The sequence below is a fragment of the Corvus kubaryi genome, unplaced genomic scaffold (assembly GCF_017639235.1).
Source record: "Corvus kubaryi isolate FWS band 111438036 unplaced genomic scaffold, C.kubaryi_AGA036_p1.0 split1-131, whole genome shotgun sequence".
Classification (NCBI taxonomy): domain Eukaryota; kingdom Metazoa; phylum Chordata; class Aves; order Passeriformes; family Corvidae; genus Corvus; species Corvus kubaryi.
The window spans coordinates 21537509-21550534 of NW_024582073.1; the positions used below are offsets into that span (position 1 = coordinate 21537509).

The 13026-nt window shown below is 42.4% G+C and overlaps 1 protein-coding gene across 14 annotated transcripts in view; it reads right to left on the reverse strand.

Moving 5' to 3' along the window:
• Positions 1 to 13003, reverse strand: part of ABLIM2 (actin binding LIM protein family member 2) — a 132606-nt gene extending 119603 nt beyond the window's left edge. For all 14 annotated transcript variants that reach the window (XM_042052909.1, XM_042052905.1, XM_042052913.1 and 11 more), the window contains exon 1: positions 12909 to 13003. In XM_042052909.1, the coding sequence (XP_041908843.1) occupies positions 12909 to 12924 (16 nt within the window). In that variant the 5' untranslated portion in view covers positions 12925 to 13003. The remainder of the gene's footprint in view (positions 1 to 12908) is intronic.
• Between the last annotated feature and the right edge of the window lie 23 nt (positions 13004 to 13026).

A 13026-nucleotide genomic window follows, 5' to 3' on the forward strand; every position in this document is an offset into this window, starting at 1 on the left:
CCTAGCATATTTATCTACAATTTATTTGCATTAAATTACATAAGACAGATGCAGATAAAACTTCCACTATAATGTATTCCGTTAACAATTTGTAGCACAATAATTCATAAATGAAGGGGCTCTGGGGATTTACCTTCAAGGAATAACAGTTTAATGTCTGTGTCTACATAAGAAAGCTGACCAAAGCTATATTTGGAATGGGTCTCTGAGTAATAGTATTGAAAAGAAATCTGAAATCTAAATAGTCTTATTTGAATCAAACTTTTTCAAAAAATATTCTTCAAAATTCCAATTCTAAGGTAAGAGCAGGTTTTAATAACTACGGAATGAACTTTTACTTCTTATATGAATACATAGCTCCTTATGCTGCAATGGGATTATACATGACAGTACAGCTAGCCTTGAACCTGAAGATTATTCATCTCAAAAACTTTTATAGAATCAATTTTAGAATAATTTTTACAACATTATGATGAGCTCTACAAATGAGGAATTCCAAGCTGTAAAGATGAACACTGCACATTTCCAACTGAAGGAGCAATATGAAGTCTGAACTTCATCCACTGAACCTTTCTGTGGATTCACAAGAGATGTTGCAGAGCCTTATTAGCCTGACGAACTCTAAGCATGTATTAGTAAAATTAATCCTCCTGCTCGTAGCTGCAGCCCTTTGATAAGTTAGCATCCCTTGCATTAGCACTTCTGGTTTCTTGAGACTCTGGGCACGCATAAGACACATTCAATTTGCCAGTGCCTTACCCTGATGATCTGGGTAAGGCATTGTACTGTGACAGGCCTTTCCTACAGGGACTGCAGGGCTGGCTGCTGCTTCACCAGTGGGCTCATGTCAGCAGCTCTGCAAATAACCCTCATGAACTTCTTAAACTGAAATATAAAATCAAAATTTTGGAGTGCACTTTTAAAAACACAGCTTCTGAAACATGCTTCTGTGCTTGTAAACCCAGTTAAAGGATGATGTTTCATGATATTGAGGAATTCCTGCAAAGAAATACCTGTCTGTGTTTTGCTTTACAGCAGGTTCATCTGACTTGATGGTGGGCAAACAGCCACTCCTCACTGAGACTGCAATTGCACAACAGGTGCAGGCACAACCCACTGCGAGCCACCTCTGGAACAAAGGCCAAATGCCATCAAAAGGCTTCTAACAACAAAAAAGCTGGAAGGAGTGTGTTCAGCAACACAGTTCTTCATAACCACCCTGTGCTGGTGCCCAGCAGACACCCCCTGTGGCCTGTCTGCTCCAACTCTCCTTGGAATAGTTCTCATTAGGCATATGCTCTTCCCCCAACAATCAAATTATACCAGCAGTGACACTCTTCTGGAATGATGAAATGATCAAAACCTGCTGGCAAAGAAATGAACACAGGAATCTGATGCATCCAAACAGAGAGCAATGGGATACAATCAGCACGGTGCACTCGGGTCAGGTTTTTTTAAGATGAACTTGGTTGTTTCAGTGTCTTTTAAAGAGGAGTGCCATGTGTGGCTAGGAGCTGGTTCCCTTTATCTAGACAAACGTACTCAGTAAAGAAGCTTGACTCAGTATCAGCCCTCAGAACCGAAGTGATCTTCACCCCAACAACTCAGCTTTTGTATCACTGGGGGATACAAAAGCTGACACGTCCTATCTGTGTGACCTGGAATGGATCATAAATATTTTGTAAATTACCTATCGTATCTATGTGATTGTAACTGATGAAAGCTGCACAAATTGAAAAATTGGAAAGTTGCCTGAAACCCCAGCCTCCCTACCCAGCTGGGAAAGGGAGATGGGTGAGCAGAGAGAAACCCAGAGCTTTTCCACTTTGCTGCACTTATCTGTAACCCTGGCCTTTGGGGAAATATTAACTTAAGCCTGCCTCTAGAGGAAAAAGCTGCACGTTATCTCTTTGCCACGTTATGCCACCTTTAAAGAGCTTTAAAGAACTGGCAAGTGACAGTGACAGCTGCTGGCAGGGGTCTGCTGCGACAGGCGTCACTGTGGGCTGCACAGATTCCTTGGTGGGGCTGCACGCTCCCAGCCTGGGTGCCAGCACATGCTGCCTTTTCCCACCACATAAAAAAAAAAAAAAAAAAAAAAAAAAAAAAACCAAAACCAAAAAAAATACCCAAACATTTTCCAGGGTTAGGTTCTAGGTTTGTTTTTTTTTTTTAAGTATTTTACATGTGCAGTTTTATCTGATGGGTGACATCAGTTGCAATCTTGGTTTCTTTTTGAAATGAAATCTCCTCATGGATATGATCCAGAGGGAAACAAAAATCAAGGGCAGGAATATTTAGGCTGTCAGGGACATGGAGTTAGCAGTGGAAAACTGGCTTTGTTGCAGTTGGTTTTGAAAGCCCAACTCTTCCCTCCCTCCCTCCTCGAGCTGCTGGATAAGCTAAGGACCAGATATTATTTTCAAAACTTAGGGGAAGATGGCGAACAAGTTAACCTTTAATTTTCCTTTCTTACATCTGCAGGCAAACATCAGCCACTCGTGCCAATGCCAAAAATAACCCAAAATGTATTAAGTCTTACACATGTAAAGTCAGAGTGACCGAACAGAAGGAACATTCAATTCAGACTTTGGTATTTCAGATTCTTCTTCACTTTACTAATCCTACCCAACACAAGTCACAAATCTCTTCTCAGTTCTGTGTGCACAAGCAAATCCCATTCTCTTGTGAGAGCTTTGCAGTCAATTGACCAAAAATACTATTAAAAACGTAAATATATTTACAAAAATATGCAGCACCAAGAGTACTGTAATGAAATTCTACCAAAAAGAAGCCCTGACATCAGAGAACATAAATGTGATACATCCTGCCAAAAAAGGAAGGGGTTCCTGCAAAATATGACAAAATTTTCCTAAAGATAAGATTTTATCTTTTAGTTTGTAATTACAAATAATACAACTGTTTATCTATGGCACAAAGCCAGGGACAGGATCTCCTCTCAATAGTTTACAAACAATATAAACTGCAGTCAGAAAAAATACAGGGAATATTAATATAACAGCAATTATTGTAACAATTACATTATTTGTATTTAAAGGTTTTCCAATCATTTATTGCATTAATGCTTTCTTTAAGCTATAGCATTTTAGGATGCTTACACAGAAGTATGCAACAAAAAGTTGAAATACATTGATAAAAAGAGATCTTAACACTGACAGTGAGATTCAAGGGCCATGTTGGAAGCAGCCTCGAGACAGGAAGGAGTGAAACACGTAGGGTGACTGGTTTATGGATCAGTGACTTTTGTGGATGTGCAGCTCCTACTGCCCACCCAAAGTGCTCCCTCCCCACTGCTCCAGTGCTACACAGAGCTGCCAAGGTGAAATGCCAGGTAGCCTGTGACCAATCTAGGTTCTTTGGTAATTGTTAATGCTTCATGGTACCATAATATCAATGCAATAGAAATAATGTCCACATAATATATTTTTTGCACAGCACAGTCACAATGATTTCCCTAGAAAATTCAGAGGGGCTATCTAAACTTCAGTCCTTTGCCTTCCAGCACAAGAGACATGATCTGCCTTCCAGATCCACAGCACGGAGCCACAAGGCAAGCTAAGAGTAGGAATCTTCCTTTAAAATGTCAAGGTTTGTTGTTTACCCACTGCTAAGGTCTCTCTAAGCAACAATGCATGTGCAACTCCTTAAAAAAGGTTCACAGGTTCACTTAGGGAAAACACGTTCAATAAGGGAAAAAAACCCCAAACTATTTTTTAATTACAAAAACATAAACCAGTACAGCATTTTCTAAGCACGCAGTGTAACAAGCACAGAAATGAACTATCAGGAGAAGTGATAGGTTCAATACCTTTTATTGTCTTGAAAGAAGACACTTTGCTTTTGCAAACTACTCAGTATTGGGATATATGAGTGAAATCAACCATTTACACAGAGAAGAAGGAGAGGATTTAATAACTGAATGGTTATTAAACCAGGATGGTTTAATAACTGAATTTGACCCATAACTTAGGCAGTGTCTCAAAAATAGTTTACACAAGTAACTAGAATTAAAGATGAAATTCAGAGCTGAAATATTTGTGCTTTTTGATGCCCACAGTGCAAACAGCTATACTGAAAGCATCCATCACTCTAATAAATACATAATTACTGATCTACAAAGCACACGTACTATAGTAAAATTACTAGGATGGAAGCCAGGTCTGCCTCCAATATACAGGATTTCTTTATGTTTCCAAAAATATTAATTACCCTTGTATTTAGAAAGGCTCTGAGAAGCTTCATCTTTCTTTCATCTTAGCAGGACAGGTAAATCAAGTATCCAACCAACATTGTGGCAGTTTCTGACAGCTTTAGCTTAACAGCCAGGCTTTTTCTGCCAACTTAAATTTGCAGCTCGTGCTGTTTGCTGCTTTCTAAAATAGGCATGACTATGGCATGCTTCTAGATCTATGTAGACCTTATGTGCTTCAGAGACAAGACACAGAAAGCTCAGCCGAGCATTTCCTCAGAGCTGGCAGCACTCCCGTACCGCCAATCTCATAAACTTCACAGGACACAGCCTGAGTCATTCCCATCAAAAGCCAGCTTTGACCTTGGAAAAAAACTCAGGAATATCACAAGTTAGAATTATAGATCTATGGACAGAAACGCAAAACATGCCTATTGCTTCGGCAGTTTTTCTGAAAATGTACCATCAGACTTCAGTCCAGAAAGATGATTTAACCCCAAGTTTACAAGTAACAGAAGTTAAGGGTTCTCAGTACAACCTAGGCTTTATTCTTAGGTCAAATCCTATTAATAACATAGACAATCAAATCGACAGCAATGTCACTGGGTAGCTCTCCTAAGTCATGAAGCTCTATTAAGATAGAAACAGAACTTTGTTAAGCTGGCTTCCTGCATTCAATGAAATTTAGGCCACACTACCAAAAAGAAGGTAAAATTCATCATCTGAGGTGATGATCCCTTAGTACCATCTTGAAAAACACACAAGACCAAGATGGACACAAGCCACTGTCATTGTTAGTTCCCAGGTCAGGACAATGGGCACAGCTGGAAACATGCTACTGGGCCACACAGGCATTCGATCCCAGCTAGTACAGTGTAATGATCTGAAATCATGACAGTGTGTCAGCAAACTGAAACACAATCTATCATGTTTTAGAATCACGAAAGGTCTCATGGCTGATACACACAGAAGCCTTAAAGAAGATGCTAGAAAAGCTTTGGCTATGCTCTCCCTGACAACACATTAAGGCAATCTGCGAGATGCTTGTTACCTTAGTTTGGTACCATGAAAACCTGTGGCTATTAGAACAAAGATGCTAAAATGTTTGCACCTAATTCTGTACAAAGGCACACAAATAAATGTCCTGGTTTCAAAGCTATTAAAAAAACACAGCAGTTCACAGTGATTTCACCCATGGGTGATGATACGTAGAGCTTCTCAAAGTCTCAGCAGTGGAGGAGTCAGATTTTCACACCAAAATCTCTGTCCCATTTGAGGAGGGGCTCTGCAGCTGCACATACGTAACCCACAGGACAGGTCTGCCTCTTCAGGCAATTGTCCAACAGATTTGTGATACATAAACCCTGTTTCTCCACAGGGAAAGCTTACCAGTGTTCATACATGCAGCTGACACTAGTTTTCCTCCAATTTTCCAAGACGGGAATGAGCCATCAAAACATGTCCAGGAAGACTGGTTGGTAAACGGCCACACAAAACATTTAAGATTAATTTGCCAGTAGATCTCTGTAGCAGCACAGCAGATACTCTGCAGTCACAGTTAAGGACCGTTTCAAATACCCACAGAAAACTTTGGACCAGATGCCCAGAGATCCAGCTGACTGCAGGTCAATCTTCAGTTTGGCAAATGCTGGAGCAACCTGGCCTATTAAATTTTGAAAATCTCAGAGGCTGAACATTTCACAGCCCCTCTGCTACCCTCCTTGGTTCAAGCTCTTTCACTGGGATTTCACTTTTCCTTAAAACCAGCATGAACTTCTCCTGCTACCCCTTCTGAGTGTTGCTTCTTGACCTTTTTCTATGCCTTTGTGAGAGGAGCTTGGCTCCATCTCCACTTTACCCAGCCATCGAGGGGTTGAAAAACATAATTCAATTCCCAGGTGGACCAAGAGCAGACCTCTCCATCCCCTCTGCCTGCATGCCACACTCTCAAGAGAAGCGTGCAGCAGCTTCCCCCATCATGCTCACTGCATGAATCCTGGTAGGTGCACTCTGTTGACCAGGTGGGTTGGGAACATCACACCTGAGTTAAACTATGAGTCATGGAAAGGTTCGTGCAAAACAACTCTCCTCCCTTATCACCACTACTTACCCATCACCTGCACCCAGGAATGCTTTGTCACTGCCCAAAGCCAGTGGCAGAGCACAGGGCTGTGTTTAGTCTGAGCAGGGCAGGAGCTGCCGAGCAAACCGAGGCTCACAGCACAGGCAGAAACCCTGCAATTGGCACTCCTTGAGCCTGACTTGCAGCCAGGTTAACACACAGCAGAACAGAGAGCATATGTGCGAGTAGTCACAGGGGTGAGGTGCCGGAGCCACTGCCAGACACTCGCGGTACAGACAGACGCAGCCCCAGCTGTTCCCGACTGCCTTGTGTCCCGGCTAAGGCACTTGGCTGCAAACTCTTTCCCATTCCTATCTTCCTCTCATCAAGGGTAATAATGGCAACACAGCCATTTCTATGGTTTCCTTTGGTATCAGTGCACAATTATATGTGACCTTAAAGATTAGATCCTCTCTATCTGTGTTGCATCTAAAACTGTAACCAAGCGATTGCCTTCATGCTGCTGGCATTACAAAGCCAAAGGAAGGACCACAGCAAACGCTACAAGACTCCATGAAGCCAAACTTCCCAGCTGAACTCAATCAAAAATCCTCAGTGGGCTCTCACAAGGTAAAGAACAGAAAAACTTGTTTGACTTGCAGGTCCCAGCTGAGTTTGCAATACCAAGAACACCAACAGGAAAAGAGAGGGAAAGAACTTTTAAACAGAGCAAAGCAAATGAAGGGAACTGAGACAAAAACAAAAAGGAAACTCTCAAAGTATTTTTCATTACTTCTAGAGCATTCACATGATTTTAAACCGCAAAATTTACAGCAATCTGGGATTTATAAATGTACCTCAATAAGCTCTCTTGACAGAGGTAAAAATAAGTCAAGAAAAAAACAAAGTGATCTCTGATCAAGAACTCTCCAAATGAATCCCTGCATACAAGGCTGCCCATTCATTCGGTCCCACTCAGAGTTGCTCAGCAGAGAAGATCTCAGTATATATTTAGACATCAACTAGTAAACTTCTGAAAGCCTTGTGAATCACTTCTGAAATTCCCTTTATCCTAAGTCATATACTCTATGTCATATAATCTCTAAGTCATATACTTAGGAAGAGAAGGAAGTATATGACCTATTTTTTGAAGTGACAAGAGCTCTTGCCTGACACTTAAGCAGAACAGGTTCTGTGGCTTGTTCTTCATATGATATGCATCAAACTTTAACTCTTACTTCACCATGGATTTTACCATACAAGCAGTATCGGAGCAATGCAATCTTACTTTGCCACTGCCTGAAATAGACTTGAAGGAACACAACTACTGTATGCTTAGTGCTCCCCTTCTGCACGGTGCATCCAGCTATTTCACTCCATAAACCAGTACAGGTGAGGGATGTTTCTTTTTCCCACTGAAGATCAGATGAACTTGGCAAAAATGAAATGGAAGAATCATATTTCATCTTCCTCTGAAGTATCATAGTGCCTCATGCTAGAAATGAACTGACAGAAGGGGTACTTGCAAACTTTACAAGGAACTGGATGCTGTATTCGTGAGCAGCTACTATGCAGCAACAACCAAGATTACACACTAGTTCTTCATATCCACCATGAGGAGCAACTGCAATCTGTTACTGTTTTACAGTGACAGCATTACTTAAACCTAAAAATAACAGTTTCTGAGTAGCAAAAAAACCCCCCTGTAATTAAAAACATTGAAGTATTTTCAAAACATCACTAGTGATCCCTTGCAATTCAGGAATGTGTGTATTTCATGGCCACCTGCCTTTCGAGTTTGTTTTCCTTCATCTACAGATCAAGAAACTTGTCCTATAAAACCAGGAGAATCTTCAAAATATAGTTAATGATCAATTTGACTAATGTCAGTAGAAGGATTTCATTTTACAGAGAAAAGGGGAAAAATGGCTCCTAAAGCTGACAGAAATATTCACTGAACAAAGTTTTTATTCATTTCACATTTCTTGTCTGAAATGGAAAAATAAATAACTGTGCTTCATGCAAAACAATACTCCATCTAGATTTCAGAGCACAAGCATCAACAAGTAAGCTGGGAAAAAAAACATTCCAACGTTTCAGACAGTAACAGTTATGGACCTTGACATGCTGCTAATGGATCTTGACACAGGGAATAATCTAAATTCAGAAATGTTTGCCTTAAGGTTATATTTAAGGATGCAGAGAGCAAGCCAGCAAATTGTCGAGTAATCTCCAAGGCCCATGTGCTGCCCTCCATCTGATGCTGGGCTTGCAGAGACCCAGCTCTGCTGGCTGAGCCCCCCATTCATCCTGGCCCTTCCAGAGCACTGCTTCTAAAAGCCCCATGCAGCACAAGCCCTTTTAACACAAATATGTTTAATTCATTATCGTGAGTGCTGGATGCTTGGTTGGAGAACCCAAGGTCCAAAGTTGACTTAATGGCACCAGAAAACCCCTACAGGACTGGAAAATGCAGCAGTGAGCTTACAATTAACAGTATTCAGGAAAGAGGCATTTCATTGCTGAAGCCTGAATTTGTGTAGTGTAGAGGAGGAACTGTTTGTCATATTGGACAAAACTAAAACCAGGATTTCTTCACTTCTCCTTGAATGTTGGCCAGCCCATTGCATAGAAGAAGAGAGAGAAAAGTTACCTCAATAGCCATGCTTTTATTTGTCAATTTTCTTCACATTTCTTAGCCCTCTATGTTTTTATGTCAAAGATAATTACTGGGGATTAAGTACATAAGCATTAATGTCCTGAGATGCAAAACTACCTGTACATCGTACTGCAATGGCAGTCAGATGTGAACAGATACCTGGGCAGGTGCTGCACTGCAAACAGGGAAGTCAGCAAGAAGGAGACCTCACTCAGAAAGCCAAGTATCTGGGTTTTGTTAAGCAGAACTAGCCACCTTTCCAGAGATGTGCTGCAGCACTTGGGCAGCGTGTGAAGGCCACTAGGATGGAGACAGGAGACAGGATGTCCTGCAGCCAGGAGTTACCAGCTGATGTGACATCACCTGAGAATCTCTTGTGACCTATTTCATCCTCTCCTAACTGTGCTGTATGTCTCCACCACCCAGGAACATGCTGCCATTTAAAAGATAGATACACTGAGCTGAAACCGTTTTCCTAAGAGCTATAAAGAATCCCCCCAAAACCTTAATGAATCCCAAGATACAGCTTCCTGTTTTTCACAGTCTAAGAAATTAAATAGAGTCTATGCAATTCAACCTCAGAGGAAGAAAATACCATCAGGAAATATATATTGTTGTTTATTTTTTCAGGGAAACTGGGCTTAAATGACAATGAAATGAAGTAGTTCTAGTTTTGTTTAATGATGAAATGTGTAGGATTGTATCTTATAAGGTGAACACATTCATTAGCTGGCAAACTCCAAAGCAAGCTGACCTCCTGGTGCTCCTATCTAGTAATTCAATGCTCTTTTACCAGTGCTCAGAATGAAGGGCTGAAAGTAAAATGCTGTAACTGAGTATAAAATAAAGTACAGTCGGAAACAACCATAACTATTGTCTCTAGGGAGGATTCTTATCAGCATACTTGCATGGGAACTTTGAAAAGAAATTAATAATCTGCAAGCAGAGCTGGACCCTGTGTGACCGACCTGAGTAACCTCTTTTGTAACCAGAGCCACCACATTCCTGCTCCATTTGGGCTGTGACACTCGATTAGCAGCTCTCTGATCCATGCAATCAAATTGTCCCTTTAATATAATAGTTTAAAGACTAAATAGCTGTGTGAATTTGTGTCACGACATTTAATTTAATCTAATCTAAGATAATTCACCCAGTATGTAATTAGCTCTGTGATTCCCTTTTTGCACTTACATAGTAGACATCATGTTAACCTATTTCTGGGAATTGAGGAGAACCTCATTTTCACAGTCTCGAATATTTAACCTACTCTGTTCTTGCTATGATTTCAAGATGGCAAAGAACTGAATTATTAGACTGAAAACCATATTATAAACTCTTAGAACTACCTTTAGTATCCTAAAAGCACAACCATTTCATGTAACTCTCCCAGGTACAAAAAGCAGTGAATAGGCTCTTTCTTAGAAATAGTTCCAGCCGAGATCAGTGGTAAGAATGTAAGAGGCAGCTGAGGAAAATCATATGTGGAAAAATCTAATTACAACACATGTAATAATGCATCTGAGCTGTGTCTTACTATACCAGATGATCATATGCTTTCTAGATTTAAAATTATAGCATGAGTCTGCAGTCCATTCATCAGAACAATGGTTCAATGCATGTACTACTGACCACTTTAAATTATATTACCTATATTAATTTATTACAAGCTACATCACGTTTACCAAATATAAGCCCTTCTATATCTAATGCCAAATCCTATGGTTAAAGTGGCAAGACAGTGTCACAGCACAGTGATACAGACAGTGAATCATGCGTTGCCTTGGTGCAAGAGGGGACAGACTGAACAAAAGTTTCTGGAGTAGTAAGGCAGATCCGCAATGGTTTGCTCCATCTCAAGAGTAAAAGAAATATTGGGGATTTCTCTTAGATTACCAAACCATGTGACAATTTGTTGAATCTTGTGTGGGGCTGATTTTAACAGCCCACTGCACCTGTATTTTTTTTTTTTTTTGCAGAACCAGAAAGTTACAGTAAACAGCAAACTTTGAATTAAAGCCTTTCCATAGTAATTTTGATGGAAATCTTTTGGGAACAGTGATTTTAGACAAACTGTGGCATTGAATTTGTTGTACAATACTTGCCCCATCAATGTTAATGGAAAATTCCCATTGATTTTACTGAGTAGATATGGGCTCCTCACATTTAATTTATCAAGAGAATTGATTGCAAGTTGTTTACATAGCCCACACAGACATGCAAAATCAAAATCTGGAAACATCAAAGCTAACCCTATACTTAAAACTAAAACTCCTAAAACTGCCAGTTATTCTTTCAAATGAGACCTAAGAACTCTCAGGGGTTTTTTCCACTCTCTTTTTTGGCAGGATGTTATTTTTATCTTGGCACTGTTCATTTTTGCTATTTCATTTACAACATGTTTGGAGCAATTACTGAGATAGAATTGTGTCAAGTCTCCTCTGCACCAACTTTCCTACTGGATTTATCACTTTAGAATCTATTTAATTGACATTTAAAATATTACAGAGATAAAAATTTGGACTTCAATATTTCCTCTACCAAGCTCAGTTCTATCACGACAGAATTTAAACATTTTTCAGTATTTCATATTCTTCAGTTCAAAATTATAGCCAGACAACCAAGGAAAGAATTCTGTGCTGGCATTTCATCAGTGCCAAAGGAGATGTTACCATCCCTGTTAACAATCTCAATGCTCTTTAAACACAGGGAACAGACTTGGGATTTCTAGAGTAGTTTAAATACCCTGCAACACATGCTTACTTTGCTCTCACCTGCACACCTGCCTCAACCTGGGCACTTCCACAGAGAGGACCGACATGCTGGCAGTACATGTTTCACTCACGGACCGTGTGAGAACGTGGACAATCAGCACACATGAAAGCACTTATGCCATCAACAAACATGAGGAAATGCCAGACTAGGTTTTCAGCTGAAATCTGCAGCAGGTGCCTGACCCCAGGTCACTCAGTGTCTAACCACGAGCTCGTTCTCCTCTCTGTTTGCACCAGGCTCCCTCCCCCTTGGCTCGGTGCGAGGATGTGTATGATTAAGCATGTTGACATACAGAGTCCTCACATAATTGTAGCTATTCAGCCTCTCCCTGTTGTTGTGGTAGAGAGTATATTTAGCAGCCACAGTTACCCTCAGAAACGAAATACACAACCAACTCCCAAAGGCTCCCCTCTCCTCTGTGCACAAGCCTGCATTTGCCTTAAGGACTGTAATATTTTGCGATCAGCTGTGCTCTGAAGTAACCACCCCCCGCCGACACACAACGCAGATGAATGCTGAATCGCTGAAAAATACAGTTCCAAGTCAGTTCTCAAATCCTGCATGTATTACAGGATAAATTACTTTTGTATTGCCCTGGGCAACTGGATTCCTCTGGGCGGCAATCCTTGGGCTCCGTGGCACATCCTCAATATCCACCTTCTCTATCACCACAGCATCTCGGCCAGCAGAAAAGGCCGGGCTTTTACCCCAAATATCACCGGCTGAAAAGCTGTGTGCTCCCACTCGGGATGCTGGGCGGGCAGGGGCACGAGCTGATGCCACCCTCACCGCACGTCGGCCGCGGGGCCGCGGCGAGACCCCCGAGCCGCAGGGTACCAGCGGGAGGATGGACACACGGCGGCCCCTCCGCGCCCGGTCAGCCCGTCCAGCTGGGCTCCGGCCGGGGCTGCGGGGGACGCCCGGGGAGGGGGCGGCTCCGCCGGAGTCCCCGCGCAGGGTCCCGCCGCCCGCACCGCGGCGGATCCGCAGCCCCTCCCGCCCGACAGCGCCCGAGGCTGCGGCAGCTCCCCCCGCGACAGGCGCACACCCAGATTCTCGTATTTTCGGGTGGTTTTAGGTAAGCAATTTTTATCCGGCTGCCGCTGCCCGTGCCGTGCCGTGCCGTGCCTCGCCGCCCGAGCGGGGCAGCGGCGAATGTCCCTCCCGCAGCACCGGGGGTCTCGGCCGCCCCCCCTCCCGCCTACCTGTGCCGGTGCTCATGGCGCACAGGAGGGGCCGCTCCCGCCGCCGCTGCCGCCGCTGCCCCGCCGCCGCCGCCCGTCACCGCGCCCGCGCAGGCGGCTCCATCCCCGCCCGCCGCCG